Source organism: Diplodia corticola (assembly GCF_001883845.1).
Source record: "Diplodia corticola strain CBS 112549 chromosome Unknown scaffold1, whole genome shotgun sequence".
NCBI lineage: Eukaryota > Fungi > Ascomycota > Dothideomycetes > Botryosphaeriales > Botryosphaeriaceae > Diplodia > Diplodia corticola.
The window spans coordinates 2,019,149-2,042,966 of record NW_017971480.1 but is presented as its reverse complement, the minus strand read 5'-3'; the positions used below and the strand labels follow the sequence as shown (position 1 = coordinate 2,042,966).

Genomic DNA, 23,818 nt, shown 5'->3' with positions numbered 1-23,818 from the left:
CCTGTCCCCGATGCGGGGCGAAGGCTTCGGGTTTCTTGCCAAAGGGTTTGCAGCGCAAGGATGAGCAAAGCCAAGCGCCGGACATTTTCGACTCGTAGAAGGCGTGAGGGCCGTGGGCGCGAGCTGGGACGGGCGCGGGGAGGGGTTGGCCTTCTGGTTGCGGAGATGGGCCGGAGCACAGAGGTCCATGGCCTGCAGGAAGGATGACCGCCCTCTCGCTAACGATGCCTGCCCTCGAGCCCTCTCGCTTCTAGCCCGAGCTACCGCGAGCTTGCATCCCATCTCCAGCCCGCCAACGCGTCAACACCATCGCGCCCGCGCACAAGCACCCCACGCCCAGACCCGCCCCGATCGCCAAATCCAGCTGCCCGCCATGGTTGGGAAGAAGTCTGGCCGCTCCCTCATGAGGGATGAAGGTACGCCTTTCCAGCGCCCGGCCCGCGACAGCTGCCAGCTGCAGCTTTCCTCGTCGCGCGCCCCATTGGCTCTATGTGCTGACTTCTGCCGTGCGGCTGTCAGGTCTGGAGAGGACGGACAACAATCTGGACCTCACCACCTGGCCGCAGGTCAGCATGATTAATCAGAAGAACTACTACACGTCCGTATTTCCCTGTTCTATTTCCTTCCCGCCCTCCTACAGCACAGCATGTCTTCCTCGCACGGATTTGTGGCAATACCAGGTTGCGGCGTACATTCTGGAAACGGGAGGAAAGGGCGAATCCGCAGAGCAGACGTGACCGCCGCGCGAGATCCTTACGGTCCCCACACGGAGACGCCCAGAGTCTCCGTTTCCAACATCCAGCAGCATCTGGTTATCGCATTCCATTTCTCGAGTCTCCTTCTGGTCACGCAGTCCTGGCCATACCGCTCCACACAAAGCAGCCATGAATGGATCTACAACCCAAGGTGCCAGCCAACAGAGGAGAGAGGCTGTGTATGATACCGCGCTGTTCACTGCTATCATGGAAGATGTCTGGCAAGGAGCGATGATTATAGCCTCCGTCCTCCATTCAGGAGCGGCCGGCTTGCTGAGTTCTTGATGGAGACAGCAGTGCCAACAGGCTTCCTTCGCGTCAGGGCCGACTCTTCACACTGTGTATCATTCTCGGGACAGGCCCTCAATGCCCTTCCTGTGTGCTTGATACTATCGCCTCCGTGTTGCCGGAAGAGCGTTGGCCAGCAATGCCCGTTGTCCAAATATAAGTTCGCCAGAAGCCGAAGTCGAGGACGCCCAAACAGATTCGTCCGAAGTCGAAGTCGAAGAAATGCTTCCGGGAGGCCTTGGCCTGCGGAATACAATTCTCCACATCCAAGAATAAACCCGTTACTTTGCTGCCAGTGTTACTCAATTCGTTAGCTGCCGGCCTTTGAGCCGTTCTCTTCATTTGCCGTCCGAGTAGTCTACTGACTTGTTCTTAATTTTCCTAGTGAATATTTGAAGCGGGACGACCAGTTCCTTGCCTACCGAACTCAACAAGAAGAGGCCACAAATCGTATGGTCCAACAAGCACGCGACAAAGACAGAGCTTTGGCGCAAGGCGTCGATGTCAACGAAGAAGAAGAGAGCGGGGCCACCACAGCGACCCAAGAAGCATTCGGGTCCAAAATCGTCGTTATCCATGCCGGCAGCCAAAACCTGAGGATAGGCCTCGCAAGTGATGCTCTGCCAAAAACGGTCCCTATGGTTCTTGCACGGAAGTGGCCTGAGAACGAAGCGGAAGAAGACGGTGGAGAGCCTTTACCAAAGCGCCTCAAGATCGACGGCGAGATGCCAGAAGATCCAGACATGTGGTTCGGAGAAGACTTTTCTTCGCAATACAACTCAATGTCCAATGATCTGAAGCAACGCATGCGAGCCAACAAGCGAAGAGTGTTACCGAACTCAAAAGAACTTGTGGTCAACTACAACAAGAGGACTCCGCCCGAGGTCATTAGCGAGCACAACGATCCACATCGCGTCGAGTGGACGGAAATAGGCTCTGAAGCACCCGACTACATCATGGGTCAAGCTGCGCTGCGCATCCCGGAAAACTCTGTACCCCGCTACAAGCTCTTCTGGCCAATTCGCCACGGCTGGTTCAACGAACAAGACTACAAGACGAAGCAAACTCTCTACTCGGACATCTCGTTGATCATCGAGCACGCCATCGTCTCCGAGCTCGGGCTGAAACATAAAAAAGACTGGCCTCAGTACGGGTGTGTCTGCGTCATTCCGGATCTCTTTGAGCGCAATTATGTCACTCAGATGCTTGACATTCTTTTGCGAGGTCTTGGCTTTGGACGAGTTTGTTTTCAGCAAGAAAGCCTTTCGGCGACGTTCGGCGCTGGATACTCGAGTTCCTGCATTGTTGATGTAGGGGCGCAGAAGACGTCCATTTGCTGTGTGGAAGAAGGAATGTGCATTGAGGATTCTCGCGTCAACGTCAAATACGGCGGTACGGATGTCACGGAGAGCTTTATGCGTATGATGCTGCATGACCACTTTCCGTATTCGGACATCAACCTGAAGCGGCGGTACGACTGGCTGCTGGCCGAGGAACTGAAGCAGAAGTTCTGTACAATGAACGAAGCAGACATTAGCGTGCAGCTCTACGACTTCCATTTAAGAGCTTTTGAGGAGGACACCAGGAAGTATTTCTTCAAGTGCTACGACGAGACCATGCTAGCACCCATGGTATGCTTGCCGTTGTTCACCTGTCTAGATGGGGTGTGCTAATCCAGTCAGGGATACTTCCACCCCACCATATTCGATCACTCAGAGAAACTCAAGGCCCGGCGGAAACTGATCGATCGCTCGTACGACCTATACGATGGATCACCAAACGATCCGCAATCTGCCGCACAAAGCAGCATCGTAGAAAGCGCCGCACCGCCACAACCTGCCGCCGCCTACAATGCGGTTCCCGAAGCCAAGCCTCTGCCGACAATGGTTGCGCAGACCCCAAGCAAGTCCAATCCTGTCGGCCTGGCAGGGCGGCTCAATGAGCAAGAGGGAACACCTCATTCATCTGTGGCTGGCTCTCCGGTGCCTGATGGAGCAAACACGCCACAGCCTCCTCAAGACACACCTGCTGCTGGCACGGCTCCGGGTGAGGGAGGCAGTTTTGGCGCGACTAGCAGCATATTCTTCGACCCAACGCTGGAAAAAATCAAGCAGGCGGAAGAACGCGATAGGGTGCTTCCCATGGCAGGACTCGACACAGCAATCATGACGTCAATTCAACATGGAGCACGCGGAGACGACCGCAAGGCCCGTGACTTCTACGGCGGCATCATGGTCATCGGTGGAGGTAGCAAGGTCACCGGCTTCATGCCCTTCCTGGAGGACCGACTCCGGTCACTGTTGCCTGGCCTTGGCAAGGACATCCTTATCGGTGCGCCGCCCAGAGATTTGGATCCCCAGGTCCTGGTGTGGAAGGGAGGCAGCGTATTCGGCAAGCTGAGCAGCAGCGGGAACGACAGCTGGATATCGCAGAAGGAGTATGACATGCTAGGCAGCCGTCTGCTGATGCAGAAGTGCATGTTTTTATGGTAGACGAATTCATGTGTAACGGGCGCTGGGAGTTGAACAACGGGGAGATGAATGCGAAGGGTGTGGCCGGGAATGAACAATGAATGCATCTTTTTCGTTGCCGCCTTGTGCCATGGATGATGATCGGGGGTGTTGCTAGCAGAGCGCACGGACTCGTGTCGCAACGCAACGACGCGCCTCACCTCGCCGACTTCTGTAGCACCCCCATTATTCCCCCTCAACCGACACGTCCTCCTCTCCAGCCGCACACCATGTCGGGCGGGCGCGTCTACCACCAGGATTACATCGCGAGGATACGATACTCGAATGCCCTTCCTCCGCCCCCCAATCCTCCGAAGCTCCTTGAGATACCGAACACTGGCCTAGCTAGCGGCCAGTACACCTCGGCCGGATTCGCGTCGCGCTTGGCCAGAGAACAGCCGCTCAATGTCGAGGCCGACGCTGAGCTTGGGATGCCCATAGACCTCGTTGGTTTGCCTGGCGTCTTCGAGGGCGATGACTCTGGTTAGTCGCCCTGTCAAGCGCGCATCCACCAGGCTCGGAGCCGCTTTGCTAACAGCAGCGCAGTCCTTCTCGCATCGGACGAGCCCGTGTCGATTCACCCTCATGACCGAGCCCTCCTCAGACCTCTGTCCACCCTGGGCAAGCCCTCATCCCTTGCCGGCGGTGTCAGCTTCCTGCGGCGAACCGAGTACATGACGGCGGCCGGCGGCGGCGGACACAGCGGGCTGCGGGATCCGGGCAAGCGCTTGGCGCCGAAGCGCAGGAAGCAGACGGACGCGGAGAAGAACGAGCCCATCAACATCCTGCGCTCCATCCTGAAAGGGTTCGACATTGCGTACCCGCAGGACGCGTACAAAGGGCCGGACACGGTGCAGAACCTGCGTGGCGAGGAGATCACGGCCGAGGAGCGGCGGGCATGGGACCACCCCAAGCACCCGCTCAACCCGACCGCCAAGCTCGTCGACTCGTACCCCGTCCTACCCGACCTCGAGGCCATAACCGAGACGGGCGGCTACATCGTGGCCAAGTTCCAGACCAACCCGATCGCGAACCAGGGCGCCAGCTACGACGAGCGTGTCGACGCCAGCCTGCTGCGCGTGCTGGAGCCGACGGCGGAGCAGGAGGAGGCGTACCGCGCGCGGCTAGCGGAGCACGAGGAGACGGGCGCCAAGGGCCCGCCCCCGCAGCCGCACTACGACTACGAGTTCTTCCTGCCGGCGTCGGCCGACGCGGCGCGCGGGCTGAAGCGCAAGTTCAGCACCACGGACCCGGACCGCGACGACGAGGCGCTGTACGACGCGGACAAGGCCGAGGCGTCGGGCCGCCGCTGCTTCCGCTTCGACCGCATCCGCTGCTACGAGACGTACCAGCAGACGGGCAACCCGCTCGAGCCCTACGACGAGACGCTCGCGCTGGCGCTGCACGACCCGGAGCCGGAGGGCGCCGGCAGGCTGCAGAAGGGCGCGTATTATTACCCCATCGTGCAGCGGACCTTCATCCGGCCGAAGCGGAAGGCGCAGAGGGCGGGCATGCCCGAGGAGGAGGAGAACCGCGTGGATGTGTTGGAGATTGAGGTGCGCGATCCGGACGAGAGGGAGGTGGCGGATCGGCAGGGCTTCAGGGAGAAGTTGGAGGGTGAGGGCGAGTTGGCGGAAACGTGAGCGGAGGTGCAAATGCGATGGAGAGAGAGAGAGAGTACCGCTCCAAGTCCCTGCGGGGGGGAATTGCGGTCATGTTCCGAGAAAGCTGGCTGGTTGGCGAAAAGTTCAAACAAAAGAGAGTGGATGGTTGCATGATGGGAGCGTTATCGGCGCATTTATCGGAGCTGCTTTAGACGACATGGGTGGGTTTTGGGGACGGTCTAATTGATACTACTACTCTTTCACTTTGAGACATTGTTATCCTGGCCTACGTGTCCCGCAATGCGTCTTCCTAGACGCAAGTCCAAGTTGAGCTGGAGGATAGGTCTTTGTTTCCCAGGTGAGGGTCGCTGGCCGAAGTGCGTGACTTTCCCTCCTCTTTAGGCAACCACACGGCTGACGCCTGGTGCACGAAAACGAAAAGGTGAAAACTTGGGCCAACGGTCAAGATCGAACCTGTGATACTCACTCCCAAGAAACTCTGGACCAGGTGGCTTCTGGGTTCTTTCTTTCCCTTTCGGGCCCTGTGTGTGTCCTCGGGCGAGAGAGGAGGCTGGCTGCTTGGGTCATGTAACCTAGGATATATGTTGCGGTTGTATCTTGTTACTATTGTGAGAGAGATCTACTGTATGTGACTTGGATGTTTGAGAATAGGTCAGAAGGTCTTTGTTCTTACGTGGACTTCAGCACATGCCATATTGGACATCGAATGCTCGCCACCACATTGGCGTGAAGTGCTTCACAGATGACGACATACAACCCTACTATGTGTGTACAACGCTTTTGCTCCACGGTACCTGCCGACCCCCACATCTTGGCTAGAAGGACGTTTGGATGCCGATGCTTGGCGGTCAGAGCGTCTATTCCCGGATCCCAAGAGTGTCCTCTTGACTCTGTAAGATTTTGGTGTGTTCAACGTATCAGAACAACCACGGCACTGCATGTTGGAAGGTCGATTGCGGTCTAGAACCTGTACGCTATGCCTGTATGTGATCAAGCTGATCACAGTAAGCAAGACGCGGGGTACAAAACGCGCACTTTCCTTGCACCACTCCGCCAGCTTCCGATCCTAATCGCCTATCGGCAATCGGCAATATCTCATCTGGGCAAGGTTCCCGCGGAGGAGCCTTCACTAGTCCAGAAAGAGCCCGTGCAATGTTCTTGGCTCAGGCGCGAACGCAACAACATGCCCCAGTTGCCTCGTATCGACGTATCTAATTAACCAACCTGACTCCCGAACTCCGCCTGCCTTGTCTCACCGAGCCCCGGCCTCGCTCCTTCTCCACTCCATCGTAAGCTTCCTGATAGCGGACTCCACCTACAACTAACTGATTGATTCTTTACCCCCATCCTATTTCACTTAAATCATATCCACTTCCCTCGTCTTATACTCTTAGACATTCCGCAACCCCAATTGAAAAAAAGAGAAAACAAAAGCCACCCCGTCACACACAACCCTCGCCTCCGCCAACATGGCCACCCTCCCAACCCTCACCGAAAACACCTTCACCCACAGCGGCGACAAACACACCTTCTACTGGTCGGCCGGACCCGCCTCCGGCCCCCTCGTCATCTTCATCCACGGCTGGCCCGCCAACGGCGAGACATGGAAGCCCCAACTCCTCGCCCTCGCCGCCCTCGGCTTCCACACCATCGCCCCAGACACGCGGGGCTACGGGCGATCCAGCGCGCCGGACCCCTCCCCGCGCTCCTACGCGCTCGCCGAGCACGTGTCCGACATGCGAGCGCTGCTCGCGCACCTCGAGCGGCCGCGCGCGCTCTGGATCGGGCACGACTGGGGCGCGGGCCTGGTGTGGGGCTTCGCGGCGCAGCACCCGGAGCTGGTGGCGGGCGTGTGCTGCCTGGCGGTGCCGTACCGGTGCGTCGAGAACGGCGGGCTGGCGGCGCTGGTGGCGCTGTCGAACCGCGACATCTACCCCGCCGACCGCTACCCGCTCGCGCAGTGGGACTACCAGGCCTTCCACGTCGAGCAGCCCGCGCGCAGCGCCGCGCAGCTCGACGCCGACGTCGCGAACGCGCTCAAGCTGTTCTACGCGCCCGGCAAGCCCGAGGCCTACGGCAAGCCTGCGTTTTCGGCCCAGATGCGCAGGAATGGCGGGTGGTTTGGCGACAGGGACAGCGCGCCCGAGACGGCGCTGGAGGCGTCGCTGTTCGCGCGGTACGAGCGCGGCTTGTTCGAGCGGATGGTGGCCGAGTTTGAGAGGAACGGGTTCGCGGGCCCGAATGCGTATTATCTCAATCACGAGGTCAATTTGGAGTACTGTAAGGACGTCCCGAATGGCGGGGTGCTGCATTTCCCCGTCCTGTTCGTCGAGGCGAAGTGGGATTCCATCTGCGCCACCTCGCTGTCCCGCCTGGCGGAGCCGATGAGGGAGTATTGCAGAGATCTGACCGAGGTCAGCATCGAGGCCGGCCATTGGGTCGCGCTGGAGAAGCCGGAGGAGACGAATGCGGCCATTGTGAGGTGGATTGCGACCAAGTTGCCGCATTACTTCCCGGGCTATTGGAAGACACCGTTTGTATCTAGTAGCCTGTGAAGTGATTGGTACTGGACTCGACATGAATTATGGTAGAGGCGGACGGTGGTTCAGATTGTAGGGATCCGATACAGTAAACCTTTGAAATGGAACTCTTCATCACTTGCTTGGATCGTTCTTGAAAATCACCTTTCGAACCTGAGGGCTGTGTTACTGTACTTCCAGGAACAAAAATATGCCCTTGCTCCCATTGGTTTTGTTTTTTCTTCTCGAAAACCCCCCTCTTGAGCTGAGAGGTCAAGTTGGTTGTCTGTGTCACCCGAACAAGTTACCCCGCCCCTACCATCTCTTGCGAACGGAACACATCCTCCTGAACAACCACTACGCCATGTCATCTTCCGGCACTTGTCCTCAGAGGGTTCAATTGTGCGAAGTGTGCTCCACCATTGATTTCAAAAACACCGCACATCCGGCCGCTCTGTGCACCAAGACACGCTCCGAAGAGAAGGCGACGTCCCCTCTGGAATTCGAGCTGGGCACCGCTTCCGAAATCTCCGAGCGCAGCGGCCGCTGCACATTCTGCAATCTGGTCTCTCGCCGGATCCAAAGCAGCTGCTCTGATGTCCATGGCCGACTTTTCCTTAATAGCGACGTCGACTTCTGTATATCAAATTTCCACCGTACCGGTTCGGATCGGGAGGTCGGACAAGGCTGCTACGCTCATACCACAACCGCTGTCGTCCAATTCTCACCTTGCACTGCTCATTACGGCCCGGTACAGCCATGGGAGGTCGGTAGCGATCTGGGGGCGCGATTTTTACCGATTCTGAAGCTGCAAGTGGCTCCCAAGACACTGAGCCAGTGCGTACAACCCGAACGAGGCCACTCTGGTCCGCCTTCGAAGGAAGATATGCTGAGATCCATTCGGCCGCGGAGAGTATCGCCTGAAGCTGACTCGAGCTTACTCTCTCGATGGCTGCACCTGTGTGAGAACATGCATAGCGAGTGCTGTTCCAAAGGTCTCAGTGACGATCCCAAGGAAACCAGAGTGATGCCCGCATTTGTCGTCGATGTTCAGGGCTGCTACATTGTTGAAACACCCATCAGCTGCCGTTATGTGGCCTTGAGCTATGTATGGGGTGCTGCGACAACGCTCAAACATGTGACTGGTAACTCGGGCGCGCTTCGCATTGCGGGGTCACTTACTCGTATGAAGGTTCCAAGAACCATTCGCGATTCCATGAGTCTCGTGCGAGAGATGGGCGAACGATATCTGTGGGTGGATGCTCTCTGCATCATTCAAGACGATGCAAGAATGCAACAATCGCAGATTGCCCAGATGCACAAGATATATTCTGAGGCGGTCTGCACCATCGTTGCGGCCGTCGGCGACAATGCGGACAGCGGTCTATCTGGGATCCATCCCAGCACCCGCGTGCAGGTCCAAGAGACCATTTCGCTCGCAGATTGCGATTTGACCACGGTAATCTCTCAACATGACAACCCAGAGGGCGGAAGTCAGATTGCGAAGTCAGTATGGATTCAGCGGGCATGGACGATGCAAGAGATGCTCTTTTCGCGAAGATGTCTCGTATTCACCGAGGACCAGATATACTGGCGATGCAGAATGGCCGTATGGCTAGAAGAAATCTCGCTTGAGTCCATGCCAGTCACAGATTTGTCCATTTTGCCCACCAGCCTGGATCATCAGCTACCAAACCAACCACTGCAATCCGAGCATTACTTCCGACTCTATAAGGATTTGTTAATAACCTATAGGCAAAGGAAATTATCATACACCTCGGACCTTCTCAATGCTTTTTCGGGTATATGTTCAAAGTTATCGATTGTGCAGAAGGATGCCTTCTTTTGGGGCCATCCACGCACGCGATTCTCCTCATCTCTGGCATGGTACTTTTACGGATGCCATATTCGGAACAATGCCTGTACAAATGTCATTCTCCGGGATGGATCAGTCAAGAAAACTACATTTCCTACTTGGAGCTAGACTGCATGGGCATGCGAGCAGAACGTGCCGTGGATCAGCTTCTTGGGAGGGGGCCAAGGCGGTCCGCCAGTCTTTCATCCAGTAACAGAATTCTGGCTTTCGGACGAATACGATGCGTTGGTGCGAATCGAAGAGCCCATGTATGCAAACTCGCACCCAGATACCCGCGCGCAGCGGCTGTCATGGATGGGTGTTGATTGGCGGCTTCCGTCAGATCTGGGCCTGGAGCGTCTTGTCGGAGTGCAAAATAAGACCGGTTTCCTTCATTTCTGGACCAGCGTTGCGACTATCACCATTGAGCTTTTTCACAAAACAACTTTCATTTCTACTTATAGATCTCCCGTGCTCCATGTCATTTTCATTGAGTCCAGACCATCGCCAGACAAAGCATCGCTTGAAGTTGGAGGTTCGGTTGATGTGGATTTCGTCGTTGTCTGTCGATGCACTCAGAGTGATGCACAGCCCAAGTTGTTGCTCGTCGCTGTCGAATGGAGAGATGGAGTGGCGTATCGTCTTGGGTCAGCGGATGCGTTCGAGGATAAGTGGACTGCACTCCAAGATAGGCAGTGGAGGTTCATCACTCTGGGCTAAAGTCAATGGTATCTGATATTTGCTGCATTCAAATCCCAAAATCTGATGGATTGCTCGGACAGTCATGCACCGCAAAATTAGCATGTATCACTTGAATAGTGGGTATGCCCACGAGGCCTTACCGCAGGTAGACGTGTATAAGAGCCTTGCTCATCTTAGCATCTCAGCAGTATCAACCGCTGTGAAGTTCCCGCCTGGCACGACGTGGACGTGTGAGCTACTCGCCAGGCGCGTGAGCGGCCGGAGCCATCTCACGCCCGCGTGTGTCGACGCGGAGAGGGTTGTGAGAAAGGAAAGGGGGTCGAAATGAGGTTGACTGGAGGTCGCTGTAATGTCTCGTGGGTTTTTTGCCGGCTGGTTTTCCTTCCAGGGATGTAGAGTTCGAGAATGGCGACGTTTGATGATGCTGGGTAACATGGTGTTGATGAAAGGACCTCTGTAAGTAGTTATCCCGTCCCCAAGAAGATAGGGAAAAGTCAGCTCGTGACACTTACAGCGCCTACCAGCTAAGGCACGCTTGGCCCACCTGCGCTCCTTTATATCCTTCCAGCGCCGCCCAAACTCCTCAAGGCCGTTCTCAAAGAGCCTGTCCCAGCCCGCAGGAGTCCTGGGCCATGTTGGCAGCGTTCCCGCGGCACGTCTCGCGACATGGTCAGCCAGGACATTCCCCTCAATATTTGCGTGTCCGGGGATCCACGCAAGCTCCACTTGAACGCCGATGCGGCGCATGCTGTTGGTGAGGTTCACGACCTCAGCGACCTCGGCACGGAAATAACCGGGCCATCTCTTGTAGTGCCTCGCTCCTTTTCTATAGTCGCGGATCCACTGCACGACGCGGAGATTGTCGCTGTAGATGGCGACGTGGGTGATATGTGCGCCGGCGGGAAAGCTCACGATCTGTAGCGCCTTGCGCAGCGCGAGGAGGACGGCGCTCAGCTCACCGAAACGAATGGTGACAGTTCCCTCGTGGCAGAGCGTGTCCTCGGCCCACTCCCAGTCTTCGTCGGTAAGCTGGCGGCGGTAGACCACTGCTGAGGCACAGTTAGTCCCCTCGGGGCCGCCGCCCTCCTGCTCGCTGGCCTCGTTGGTCTGATGGATGCCCGCGTCCGTCCAGAGAGTGAGGCGGTACCCGCTGTCGTCGCGGGTGTACTCCTCCTTGGCCCAGAAGAGCACATGTTCCAAATTCTCCGGGGTATCGGGCTGCTCAGCCGTGGTCCAGCATTTGCCGTGGAACATCTTGTTGTTGTGTGGTATGAGCGGGACCCCGGCACGGGCGGGCTTGGTGGAGGCGGCGGCAGCGGTGAGCGCGGATTCAGAGGCGGGAGCAGACATGGTGAGGGTAAGGGTGAGGGTGAGGATGGTGGTGTTGTCGTGATGGGTTTGAACTTGGTGGAGCGCAGAGGAGCAGGGATGATGGTTGCTCGGAAGCCAAGGAAAGAAGGAGAGAGCAAGCGCGTGCGGAAAACATGATTTATAGTAGCCGGCGGTGCGACTGGCGACCGCACTTACCGTTGTTCCGGCCATGAGTTATTTGTGGAAGGCGCGAAGCTTCCCTTCGCCATAGTGAGTAGTAGGGGTGCGACTTCCTTTCTTAGACTGTTTCAATTCCTTCACCGGCCACTGTCCGAATCAAGATAGGTCGGAGGGGACACATTACTATGATTAGAGTTTGTTGTGAGTTGTAAGACTCTCGGGCAACTCTGCTATCGACCCAAGATGTCGGCGAGGATGACTAAGTCGATATTGAATTCAAAGGATTGTTGACTTGTAATATGAGTATGTTATGATGCAAATGCGAGGAATTTCCTCAAGTTCGAACGAATACAGGGCGCTCGAGCCCAAGGCTCATATATGGCGCGCTATGGGATACGTTCCGGTTGAACGATCTGAAGATGTCACCGGGACTGCGATTGATCCCGATACTAACCACCAAATAGCAGAGGGCATACATGACTCTTTCTGTCGCAAGCGTGACAAATGGACTTTCACGAGAACAACGAAGTAATGTTGACTGAAAATCAACGCTATTAAGAGATACTTTTACAGACGGTTCCTGGGCAGGCGTTCAGCGCCCGGTTGATGCCACATTGCGGTCGGAATAAACTTCCCCCAGAACCAATCGGAACTTTATTCTTATCCGTAGGGCTGTCCATTCAGTGGGGCCATCAAAAATGCTGTCAAGAACAATATGAACATCTTTGCTGAGAACTTACTCTTAGTGATCGGGGGCTGAGATTGACGGATGTAGTTTTGCAAGGTCGAGGGTGAGATCTTCAGGATTTTCGCAGAAGGGTGCAGACATCCACGGCAGATCTGGATATTTTGCGGAGAAATGATGATGGGCCTGGTGTGCGCAAAGCAGGGACGAAAGACTTGCTGAACGGGGACCGACCGACCCACCTTGCTCCACTACGTGGTTAAAATGATGTCATCAAACCGCTATGAAGTCATTCTGGAAGGCTTGCACACCGTGTCAAATCCACGGGACGCATGCCCAGCTGAATACAAGCAAGGCGTCTGACAGTGTAACAGGGTGCCAGAAAGGCGTGCATGGATCGTGCGTAGCTGGCAGAACGGACAGATCTGTGAGATGCCGTAGGACGCGATCGATGAGCTCGTTGGAGGCAGGCTGATAGAGGCTCTGCGATGTGGGCATCTTGAGAGCCACGGCGTCATCTGCATACTAAAAAGAACCTAGAACGGAGACGTCGGGCAAGTCGTATTGCGGGCAACGTCGAAAACCATCAAGGTGTTGAGCGAGCAACCCCATCGAGCGCCATCTTCTACCCGATTGAACGCGCTGGACATTGACTTGCGGTATCGTTACACTTGGTGCAGACGGGGCCGTGAGTATCGTCCTGTAATCGGATGTGGTGATTCTTGATGCGATCTGACACGATCAAGCCGAAAACAAATCAAACAGGGACGCGAACCTGATCGACGCGCCGCCGAGCAATGCACTGCCTGGGCAAGGTCAGGGTCTGGTGCTGCGGTGTCCACTTGGAATGAAACAGAGGCCACAATGGCTTTGGAATCAGAAAGAGACAAGAAGCTTTCCGCACAGGGAGAGACGTTCGGATAAGCCATGCAATGAACTCCATCATCATCGTCACAAAAGAAACAGCTGAAAGACAAACAACGTACTCAACCGTGCTGGGACGCATTGGAGGAGCTGGTCATGGTCAACGGGGGTTGCCGGGGAGGAGGCATGCAATTCCGCAGCGCAAAAACAAAGGAGGAGGGCATGCCTGCGCGCGAATGGGAACGCGGTGCGTCGCCGCAGACGACCAGCCGCTTTGAGCGGGGGAAACAGAGGCGGCCAGATCGGCGGCGGCGGCGGGCAGGCCGCTTACTTATACATTCCGCGGGCGCAGGGTGAGGGCGGACACGTGACTCATGGTGGCAGTGGTGCCCGAAAAGCATTTGATGTGATTGCAGCCGGGGGTTATACCGGATTCCGCAGCGGGGGCGGCGGTCGCTTCTGCGAGCGTGTCAGCGCGCTGTTTCAGCTACGAGTCGGCGCAGGAGGAGGGCACGAGGGCGGGCGAAGGCGCGGGCGAAGGCGAGGGCAGAGAGGGCGAAGCTGCTGCACGCGTAACGGGCGGCCAGCGTTCAGCGTGTCAGCTGGAGGCTCCTTCTCCGCAGCCGAAGATCCGCGCCTGCGCAGGCGGGCACCCAAGCCGCGCTGGACGGGACGGTATATTGGCGTGGCTTGCACGGGAGGGCTGCATCATGCCACCGCTGGCGGCGACCTGGACGAAAGCTTGCAGGCGCTTGGCGGGCGGCAGGTGCGCAGGTGCGCAGGCGCGCAGGCGCGCAGGTGCGGTGCGGTGCGCGGCGGACAGGGCTGGAGAAAGGGTGTGCGGGCGGCGGCCAACAGCCAGAAACGGCGTGCTGCGCGCGGGGCGTGGACGCGGTGCCTTGTGCTGCTGGCTGTTCTGCTCGTTGCCCGTTGCCCGCTCGCCAGCGCGCGGTGTAGGAGGCGGCCCCGCTGCAAGCCGTGGAACAAAAGACGCAGCGCAGGGAGGCGGCGGGCAGCATGGCGCGCCCACGGGCATCTGGGCACGGCACTGGGCAGGAAAGCGGGCTGCTTCGTGCCGATTCGACTGGAGAAGCCCCTCTCTCAGGCTCAGGCGTGTCCGGCGCCCGCGCTGTGTTGTGGTGGAGCACGTGACCCGGGCTTAGGCTGTGATTACGCCAGGCGGGCTGCCCTCACCAAAACCGCGCGGCCGCCCGCGCTCTTCCTCCCATACTGCGCAGCAGCTCTCACCCTCTCTCTACAGCGCCCACACAATCCGTCGAGACACGTCCCCCCACGAGTAAGTATCGCTTGCGCAGTGCAGCCTCACTCCCGCCCGCCCACCGCAACCACAACGCACCCTTTTTTACGCGTTTTTCTCGCATTTCTGCGCGACACTGCTCTCGTCCTGCCCATTTCTGCCCTTCATTCGTGACTGCTTCGAGTGCTTGAGCCGTCATCTCGCCATCACCGCTGCCCGCCAGCACCCCATACTGACGAGCTACACAGGCGCCCCCATCTCCACACCCTCACCCGCACAGCTCCAATTCGTCTTGTAAGTCCTTCTGCAGCCTCTTGCGACGCGTCTGCTTTCGCCCTGGTCTTCTGCGCTGTTTCTGCGACCGCGCCCGCAATGCGCCCGCCATGCACGCGCACGCCAGCAGCCCACCTCACCCACAACAACAGCTCCATTCTCCACCACTCCTCCCCTGCACCGTCGCTGCAGCTCTGCAGCCGGTCGCATACCCTTGCACCCATCACCTGACGCGTTTGCACGCCGAAATCTGCACCGACGCTCCTGCGCGACTATTTCAAGCGCGCCGCACCCGCCCTCCGTCCATCAACAACCCACCTCTGCACACCTCGCTGACCACCGCCGCCTTGCAGCTTGACGACCACTGCGACAATGCCCAAGGAGAAGACCACCTCCCGCAAGACCAAGGCCAGCAAGGCTGACGGCAAGAAGAAGAAGGGTATGTCCTTCCGCACCTGCTCGTCATCGCGCACTGTAGCTGACATGACCCAGACCCCAACGCGCCCAAGCGTGGTCTCTCGGCCTACATGTTCTTCGCCAACGACATGCGCGACAAGGTTCGCGAGGAGAACCCCGGCATCAAGTTCGGTACGTTGACCTGTTCCTCTGCGCCCGACGCGGCTGCTCACAACCCATGCAGGTGAGGTCGGCAAGATCCTGGGTGAGAAGTGGAAGGCTCTCTCCGAGAAGCAGCGCGCCCCCTATGAGGCCAAGGCTGCGAACGACAAGAAGCGTTACGAGGACGAGAAGGCCGCCTACGCTGCCGTACGTACCCCGCTCCGTGAGCTCTTCACCGTGATGCTGACCAGAACAGGGCGCCGATGAGGAGGACGAGGCGTCGGAGTAAAACTCCTACGCCATCTCTCTTCTGATGTTTCGTCTCTACTGCTACTTGAGTCGGCCTCTTTCCGCGGTCCTTTTTGCTGTTTTGCTCTGTGGCGTTGGCAGGGCGAAGCGGGGTCGTGCGGTTTCTCATAATAGGGTCACCCACGTGTTGCATCACAATTACCGGTATTCCTTGCTTACGGGGCGCGTCTTGCGAGGTTCTGGTCTTCCATTTCTCTCGGGACGGGCGGTCGGTTTTGGCTGGAACAACGATGCTGGGGGAAACTAAACGTGCAAAAGCATGAGGGTCACTACTGGCCAAGCGGACTCATTGTCGCGGATGAAGGCGCTATGAGAGCAGCTTTTTGCTCGGCGAATAACGCCAAAAGCTGCAATCAGGTCAGCGACTAACTACAAACGATGATCCTCTCTCACTGGCTTTCTTCCCTTGAGTTCAATGTATACTAGAAGCTCTCTTGCTATGAAACGAGATAATTTCCTATTACGGCTCTTGGCTTTCGTCATCCTGTGCCTAGCTCCCGGGGCCTTTGCAGCCCCCCCGCCCTCGCGGGATCAGCGGCTACTGGAATCTGGATTCTCAATCGTCCATTCACCCTCGTCCTCTAGATCTGCACATCGCCTCGCGGAGCGGCGGGTACCTGGAGATCACTAGCTGTGCTTTCAAGGGTAGCCATGATGCCGCCGCTTTGTAGCCTTGGGCATCCACGCTCACCCTTGGTCTTGATGATTGCAGCAACCAAGGGCATCCGTTTGCATCATTGTACTTCCGCTCGCTTCGGCCCCAAGCGATGGGTGGCAGCATCCATCTTACTGCTGCAGCGCGCAGAGAGCGAGCGAGCCGCTCACCCGTCCGTACGCGCGCCATCTCTCAACCGGCCTATTATTGTTTGCGAAGGGGCGGCAGGGCCATAAGCACAAGCTGCTACCGGCCTGCATCCGTGTGCTTGCTGCTTTTGCCGCTGTTACACACCGTCCGGCTATCGTCCCGCTTCCCGCCGTTGTCGCCAGACCTTCGCTTACTCCGGTGACTTCCGGGGCGGGGCTTTGATTGGCCCCTTGATCCGGCTCTTGGTGTACTTAAGACTTGTTGGTATCCCTTCATTCGGCGCTGTGAGTTTTTGTTCTTCGGTCAGCTCAGCTCCCACCCTTTGCCAGTGAGGCCGTTGGAGTGGAGGACATGGGTATAACAATCACAACCCTTTAACTTGTCCCACGTTTCCTTTTTTTTTTCTGCAATTCTTCTCATGTGTCTTCGCACTGTGACTGCTGACAACCACTATCGGTCATGAGATAGATGTCCCTCATAGCCTTTCCTAATCCTGTCGACGTCGATGCGTATCCATGAGTCCTACCAGCAAGATCGGTCTTCAGCCTGAGGATCCTCAGGCCTATGGCACAGAGGGTGGACGCATTGTGACGAAGGATCTCATTCCCGCTCTCCGCCACCTTCTCCGCCAGGATAGATGGGGAAGACATCTGAACAGGCGTTCTGGAAAGAAACTCCCCAGGAAGTGAGACGCCTGGGACGCTTGAGATTTTGTCTTCGCTTTTTTACTCACTTTCTTTTTTTTTCCTTATACATGCGTCAGCCGTGATATTTCCAAACTGATTGCACATCTCGTGTAGCGACTTTTCCAGTTGTTCTCACCACCACCACAGGCAATGCTTTTCGTTAACTATCCATCGCTCGAAAAGTGACTACAGACTGAAGAACTGACCACATAGGCGCCACGAGCGTGACGTGTTCATCCCGACCTCTTCGTCACCAGGACAAGTCGAGTCGTCAGCCTCGCCTGTGGCAGAAGGGCGAACCGTAATCGTAATCGCAGCATCCCAATGCTGTCTTCCTATGAGCGAAAAAAAAAAGAAGCATCTTGACCAATGGGACGAGTTTGAAACAGGGGAACAAGTAAACAGTCCGGGCCTTTGCTCTGCAACACCCCAACTGCTCCGATAATTCTTGCAGCTCGCTTGAAAAGGCAAGTGCAATACTAGTTCCACCTGAATGCTTGGGACCTGGTGTCGGCAGTGCTGATTCGATTGCGCATCTCGTCCCATCCCTTTATGGCTCAGGCGGATTATTCCTCGACAAATGCGACCAAGTGACCTAAGGGAGTCGAAGAGGTCGCAAAAGGACCCGAGTAGACGGCTGAGAAGGGTGGTACAAGTCTGGTGGTGGTGATAGCCAAGCGGAGGGAAACATAGGGCGCAGTAGTAGTGAGACTCCACATCTCTGGCCTGGTCGTCATCAATCGTCAACGGTGTTGATCCCGCCAGGCCGCATTAACAGGTCATCCTTTCTGTTGATCGAACAAAGATTGGTCTATTGTTCTGGTCTACTGAAATTACTCAAAATCGACCCGTCGAAGGTTCCATGTTTAGTTACTCTACGTTAAATATCACATTTCTTTGAAGTTTTTCCAATCGAAGCCTCCCTCTCGCCGCCCTTGACCGTTGGATAATAAAGTGGGTCAGGCGAGGGGCATCGATCTATTATATCGTCATGTTCATGCATGGTAAAAAGAGAAACCCTCCAGTCTTCGGAGGTCGGCGAGCGAAAATCGCCGAAGGTATCGTCATCCCAACTCGTGTTCCGTACCCCTCATTTCCTCGTTTACCCCAACCTTCGCAGGACGAAAATTTGTCGCAGCGACGTGCAAACTTATTTACAGCCACAAATCCCGCCAAATGTGATCGGTTGGAGAAGGGTATGCCACAGCCGTGTCGTGGACCCTACAGTGTTGTGTGGGAACGCGGGATTTACGCCTTGATGGTGTACTTCCTGCGGAACATGTCGTCCACCTCCTCGAGGTAGTAGGTACCGGGGACGATGCGGTCGATGGAGCCCTTGGGCTTGAAGTCCTTCTTGAGGTGGGCCTCCTCACGGAGAAGGCACATCTGTGGCGTTGTTAGCTCTACGATACAGCCCAATGCGAAACTTTCTAAACTTACGTCGTCGTAGACCTGCGGGGGAACGACCTCACGCGCATCCAGGCGCGCTTGGAGGTCAACCTTCTCCTGGAGTTCCTTGACGCTGCCCTTGACCTTGAGCGAAAGGAGCGAGGAGGCGAGACCACTGCCGTAGCTGAAGAGACCAACGCGCTTTCCCTGAAGCTCGTCCGAGGAAACGTTGCTCAGCAAGCTGATGAGACCACCCCAGACGCTACCGCTGTACATGTTACCGCACATGGTGGGGACTTGAATGCTGGGCTGGACGCGGCTTGCGAAGCGCTTCTTGGCCTATTGGAGGTATTAGCCGACTTGCCACGTGCGCAACGCTATGGAAACCAAGAAACTTACCAGGCCCATGAAGGTCTTCTCGACGGTCTTGTCAGTGATGGAGGCGGTGTAGTCGAGGTTCAGGAGCTCCTCGGGAACCTCAGCGAACAGAGGGTTCTTGGGGTCCTTGAGGTAGTCGTTGTAAAGCATGCGGGCGTACGACTTGCTGACGAGCTTGCAGGTGGGGGCGTGGAAAGACATGTAGTCAAAGCGGTCCAGCGGGACTTCCTGGGCGGAGGCCGCACCGTTGGTGCCGTTCGAGTGGCCATTGGCCTGAGCGGCAAGCTTCTCCTCGCGAGCGTTGTAAGCCTTGTAGCAGGCATCAACGGCCTCGGTGTAGCAGCGGATGGAGAAGTGGCCGTCGACGTAGGGGTACTCGCTGGTCAGGTCGGGCTTGTAGAAGTCGTAGACGTGAGCCATGTAAGTGCCGCGGAGGCCGGGCTCGAAAACAACGGGCGCGTTGGGGCCGATGAGCATGGCAACGCAGCCAGCACCACCGGTGGGGCGGGCATTGCCCTTCTTGTAGAGGGCGATGTCGCCAGCGACGACGATGGCGTCGCGGCCGTCCCAAGCCGAGGACTCGACCCAGTTGAGGGTGTTGAAGACGGCGTTGGTGCCGCCGTAGCAGGCGTTCACGGTGTCAACGCCCTCGATGTTGGTGTTGCCCGAGTCGGCAAACAACTGCATGAGCACCGACTTGACCGACTTGGACTTGTCGAGGAGCGTCTCAGTGCCGACCTCGAGGCGGCCGATGTTCTTGGGGTCGACATTGTACTTCTTGAGCAGCGAGGAAACGGTGGTGAGGGCCAGCGAGTAGATGTCTGGTACGCTATGCGGTTAACACTGCGAACGGACGTGGCTGCACGCGGGGCGGCGCATACCTTCCCGGTCGTCGCAGAAGCTCATCTTGGTCTGGCCGAGGCCGATAGTGTACTTCCCCTGGCCGACGCCATCGAACTTCTCGAGCTCGGCCTGGTCGACGCACTGGGCGGGGAAATAGAGCTCGACGGCCTTGATGCCAATGTTCTGGGGAGCCATTGTGACGGGCGGGCGTGCAGATGGGGGCGACTGAGGGTACGGGAGGAGAGCGAGCGGAGGGCGAAGGTGGTTGAGGGCGGCGACGTGGAAAGCTCAACGGTCCCTGTTGATATTCTTTCATGACGGCCCCTGTAAGGTGAAATTGGACTAGACGCAAAGCAGCCTAGATTAAGCGTGATAAGCTTATCAGCCACACCGCTCCACGCAACAACTGGCCGGCACATCTGGCTCGGTGAGCCCTCTGGGCCTCTCACCCCAGCCTGCTGTGCCCGGCCTGCACACGCAGGCTGCCTGCCGGCGAGGATAAATGCAGGCACCCGCCTTGCGCCGACCCTGCGGTCACCGCACTTGCTGCTGCCTGCGCGGAATGGCCTCAGCCTCGCAGGCACAGCCTTCGCTTGCGCATCCCTCGCCCACGGCCCTCATTTGCCCCAACCCGCCGGCCTGCCCAGTGGCGTCGCGCCGCTCCCCGCGCCATCATACGACCCAGCGCCCGCTATCGGGAAAAAGATCTAATCAGTTCCAAGCAGTTGGCGCGCAGTTGTGTGCGCGACCCGTAGACCCACCACTCTCCACGCCACCACGCACTTTTTACGTGAACGTTCCATCACCACGGCATCTTGCGGACCAGCCCGCCGCCGTTGCCGTTCGCTGTCCCTTACTTCCCCGAGAGGCTCGGTCCTGCCCGATCCTGGTGCATCTTATCTCCGATCAGCTTTCGTCTGCCTAGCCTACCACTGTCTCCATCCGGCCCTGCTTTTTGCTGTTTGAAGTCTTGGACCACCGCCCTAGCATACGCCTCTCCCTCTCTGTGGCCACTCAGCTCACTCGAGTCTCGCTTCAGCTGGCCCTTGTCTCATGCAACCGTCGGCCCTATTGATTACCAATTGTCATATTTTATTCCTCCCTACCTTTTTCTCTCCCACCCCGCGGGCGGTTTCTGGAGCAGCCCTACTTCCGACTGCGGTCTGCCGACGCCGATCTCGCCGTGCAGGCATATGGCTTCATGCAGACTGACCACATAAGCTTGCCCTCTGGTCCGTACGCGCGTCTGGCGACGAGAAAATATTTCAGGCCGGCAACCCATAGTCCAGTCGTCTGCTGGGTCCCTTCGACGCCACCATTTTCAAGAGCCTCCAACACGTTTCGACTTGTCCATGATCTCGCTTCAGAAAACGGCAGAAGCTCATGTCCTTTTCGAATGGAACCTAAAAAGATATCGCGGCAAGTGACGCCGAAACAGGGAGCTGCAGCCGAGAGCTGAATGTGTTTGCGTATCTTTGGCCCCATACAGCTGATTCGAAATTCTGCCTCAGCATCCTGCCAAGGTCGATGCTCGTATCTTACGGAGAGCCTACAAGTGTGGTCTTGTCCTTAGCTCACCGACTTGAGGTCTGTATTGGGGGCTGTCCACGCGTGTCTGGTGATCCTGACTGACTCGCAGGCAGCTTTTTCTCCAATGTCCCGCCTACCCATTTTTTTCCTGCTGACCACGAAAGCAGCGATTGGCAGGCACAACACATTTCCAATCTGTCAACGCTATCTCCCAGATCGATCTGCAAGCCCATGACGACATAGTCTGATCGACGGCATCAGAAATCCTGGGGGCTTTCTGCCTTGAATCACTTGGAGGCGGCCAATCCACTGTATGTCAGCATGTACTCGGTAACCGTATGGCCTCAGTTGGTATCCGTGCATTGGGCGTGCTCGGGTCTTTTCGAAAGGCAAGCTTTTCATATGGGCGAAAAGCTGGTTCGTACTATTTGAATTTGCACGTTTCCATGTTGACAACCTACGGGTATTTGGTCACTACCACGTTACGGCATTGTTTCTCAACACACCTGGCGCCTGGTAGATCATCAAAGACTTATGCTTCCATTTTCGCCCGGAGAGGTATCCCTCATTGATGTAATCAGCTGAAGCGCTCATCCTATCACAGAAGCATCGGAAATCACACAACAATACTCAAACGAAGATCTCAACTGCTTATGGCCGGCATGATGTCTGATGAGAAAGAGCCGAGCAGAGCAGACACCTTCTGCACCCACTGTGAACGGTTCTAGTCTTCCGATGCCATCAGCTGTTGAGACAGGAGGCTGTCCCCCATAGGCTGGACCGTAACAAGTAGGTTCAAGTCCGGGATGCAAGCTCTCAGGGATCAATCAGAGCCCTTGCTCTTCCTCATGCTCCTGCAGTATTCGACTCAAAGCGAACAAGACGGCTGCGGTTCTGCGTTTCATTTCCAGACCTCGCGAATGCTGTCAGGTCGAATTAAACATGCCTGTCCGACATCGGGCAGGCCTTTGATTTGCATTTAGTGCAACCATCCCGCAGCGGAGCTTACAGTGGAAACAATGACAGGGTCCAGTGTAACGTTGAGCAGAAGTTCATGCCAAATCTGCAGGAACACTACAATGTTTGTTTACAGTTTGGACGCGATAACTCACAATCTCAATGACAGGCAAGCAGGTCTTCCCCCAGTTCATCGATGACCGGCTTTCGCGACCGACTTAACCCTGTTGCTGACCCACAGTCAAGCAAAAGATGGGGATGAGATGACTTGCGGCGTTTGGTGCGTATCTTGCCGACGTCCCGAACAAGGTGACCATGGCATTGAAGGCCAAACAAGGCCAGGTGCAGCATTGGTGGGTGGATTGTGGGACCTGGTTCCTCGTTCGGACCGGACTGTGGAGGGGCTCGTTTTTCGTATCCAAGTGCGCCCACCGACCAGTCGCAATTTACAGCAGCGGCACTCATCCGCATTGGCTCTCACAGACTCTTCTGCATCGCCCGAGCAGCAGTCACAGACGCTCCAATTTGAGCGCAAACTATTGTGTCTCGGGCACTGACAGGACGATCTCGGCGCTCAGACCGTCTTCCCGGAGCTCTGGCTGGGATCCCAGCCTTTTGCGCTCGCCGAAGGACTGGAGCGTCATTTCCACCCATTCCATACAAAGCACGCCAGTCAGATGGTTCAACGTTTTCCATGCATGTCCGTTCAGAGTTTGCGGGACGGCAAGACCCAAGCGGATACGAGGTTCGTCCAGGGCAGATGTTCTGTTGGAACTGTTCCGGCTCGAGTTTCGCGACGAGCGCTTGGTCCCTCGGAGATCAGAACGGGCCACTTCATAGTGACGAGAGGGGCGTCTCCACCTCCCGAGGCGAGTGCGGCCGCGAGAGGCGCCGGCACCGGCCAGCCCATAACACGCTGGAGGGCTGGTTATTAAACCGAGTGTGGCTGAAAATAGTTGTTTTGCGGCTGAGCAGCAGGCAGTAGTGATCTCATCGTCAACACCACGAGCAGGCCTCGAGTATTCGACGGAAGGGGCAGCGGTGGCGCTTTGTGACAGGGAGCACTAGCAGCCCCGGCACGTGACCGCAGCGTTTCAGACTCGCGCGTCAGAGTCAGCTCGAGTGTCGCAGCGCAGGTACGGCGGTTACACCAAGCAGCACGCGGCCGGGCGTGCAGAGCGTGCAGAGCGTGCAGAGCGACCGGCAGTTGCAGAGCAGAGGGTATCGTCAGCACCCTATTCCACGCGCTGCTTAGGCGCTGATCGGCGGGCGCAGCAGCGCAGAGGGCCGACCCAATCGAGACGGGTCGGCGGCGAGAGATGCTGACAGGAGCAAGGGGACGCTAAAATCAAGGTTAATCCTGCCGGTGTCTGGCCGCCAGAAAAGCAGGGACAGCGCGCTGTTGTCTGCTGCCAGCGAGGGGCGTGAGGAGTGGCCGGCAGGACGGCAGGACGGCAGGACGGCAGGTCGCATCCCTCAAACCCGCCATGCCACACACGCGAGGTGTCAGTAGTGTCAGCCCGCGCCGTGCAACCGTC

General features: G+C 57.1%; 5 protein-coding genes across 5 annotated transcripts; 3 read left to right on the top strand and 2 right to left on the bottom strand.

Annotated features, from left to right (window-relative positions):
- Positions 1-884: 884 nt before the first annotated feature.
- Positions 885-5,196, top strand: BKCO1_1000645 (chromatin remodeling complex subunit; the record flags this gene model as incomplete). The annotated part of the gene is made up of 5 exons (XM_020270065.1): positions 885-934; positions 1,429-2,674; positions 2,726-3,480; positions 3,675-4,036; positions 4,100-5,196. 5 exons carry the CDS (start codon positions 885-887, stop codon positions 5,194-5,196), a joined length of 3,510 nt encoding a protein of 1,169 aa, XP_020135422.1.
- A 1,451-nt stretch (positions 5,197-6,647) lies between these two features.
- Positions 6,648-7,733, top strand: BKCO1_1000644 (alpha beta hydrolase; the record flags this gene model as incomplete). The annotated part of the gene is made up of 1 exon (XM_020270064.1): positions 6,648-7,733. One exon carries the CDS (start codon positions 6,648-6,650, stop codon positions 7,731-7,733), a length of 1,086 nt encoding a protein of 361 aa, XP_020135421.1.
- A 2,689-nt stretch (positions 7,734-10,422) lies between these two features.
- Positions 10,423-11,604, bottom strand: BKCO1_1000643 (uncharacterized protein; the record flags this gene model as incomplete). The annotated part of the gene is made up of 2 exons (XM_020270063.1): positions 10,423-10,466; positions 10,767-11,604. 2 exons carry the CDS (start codon positions 11,602-11,604, stop codon positions 10,423-10,425), a joined length of 882 nt encoding a protein of 293 aa, XP_020135428.1.
- A 3,593-nt stretch (positions 11,605-15,197) lies between these two features.
- On the top strand, positions 15,198-15,672 carry BKCO1_1000642 (nucleosome binding protein; the record flags this gene model as incomplete). The annotated part of the gene is made up of 4 exons (XM_020270062.1): positions 15,198-15,264; positions 15,318-15,413; positions 15,466-15,590; positions 15,640-15,672. 4 exons carry the CDS (start codon positions 15,198-15,200, stop codon positions 15,670-15,672), a joined length of 321 nt encoding a protein of 106 aa, XP_020135427.1.
- Positions 15,673-18,431: 2,759 nt separating this feature from the next.
- Positions 18,432-19,988, bottom strand: BKCO1_1000641 (hydroxymethylglutaryl-synthase; the record flags this gene model as incomplete). Its single annotated transcript, XM_020270061.1, has 4 exons — positions 18,432-18,569; positions 18,624-18,911; positions 18,972-19,771; positions 19,832-19,988. The coding sequence occupies 4 exons, from the start codon at positions 19,986-19,988 to the stop codon at positions 18,432-18,434; spliced, it is 1,383 nt and encodes a 460-aa protein (XP_020135426.1).
- Positions 19,989-23,818: the final 3,830 nt, after the last annotated feature.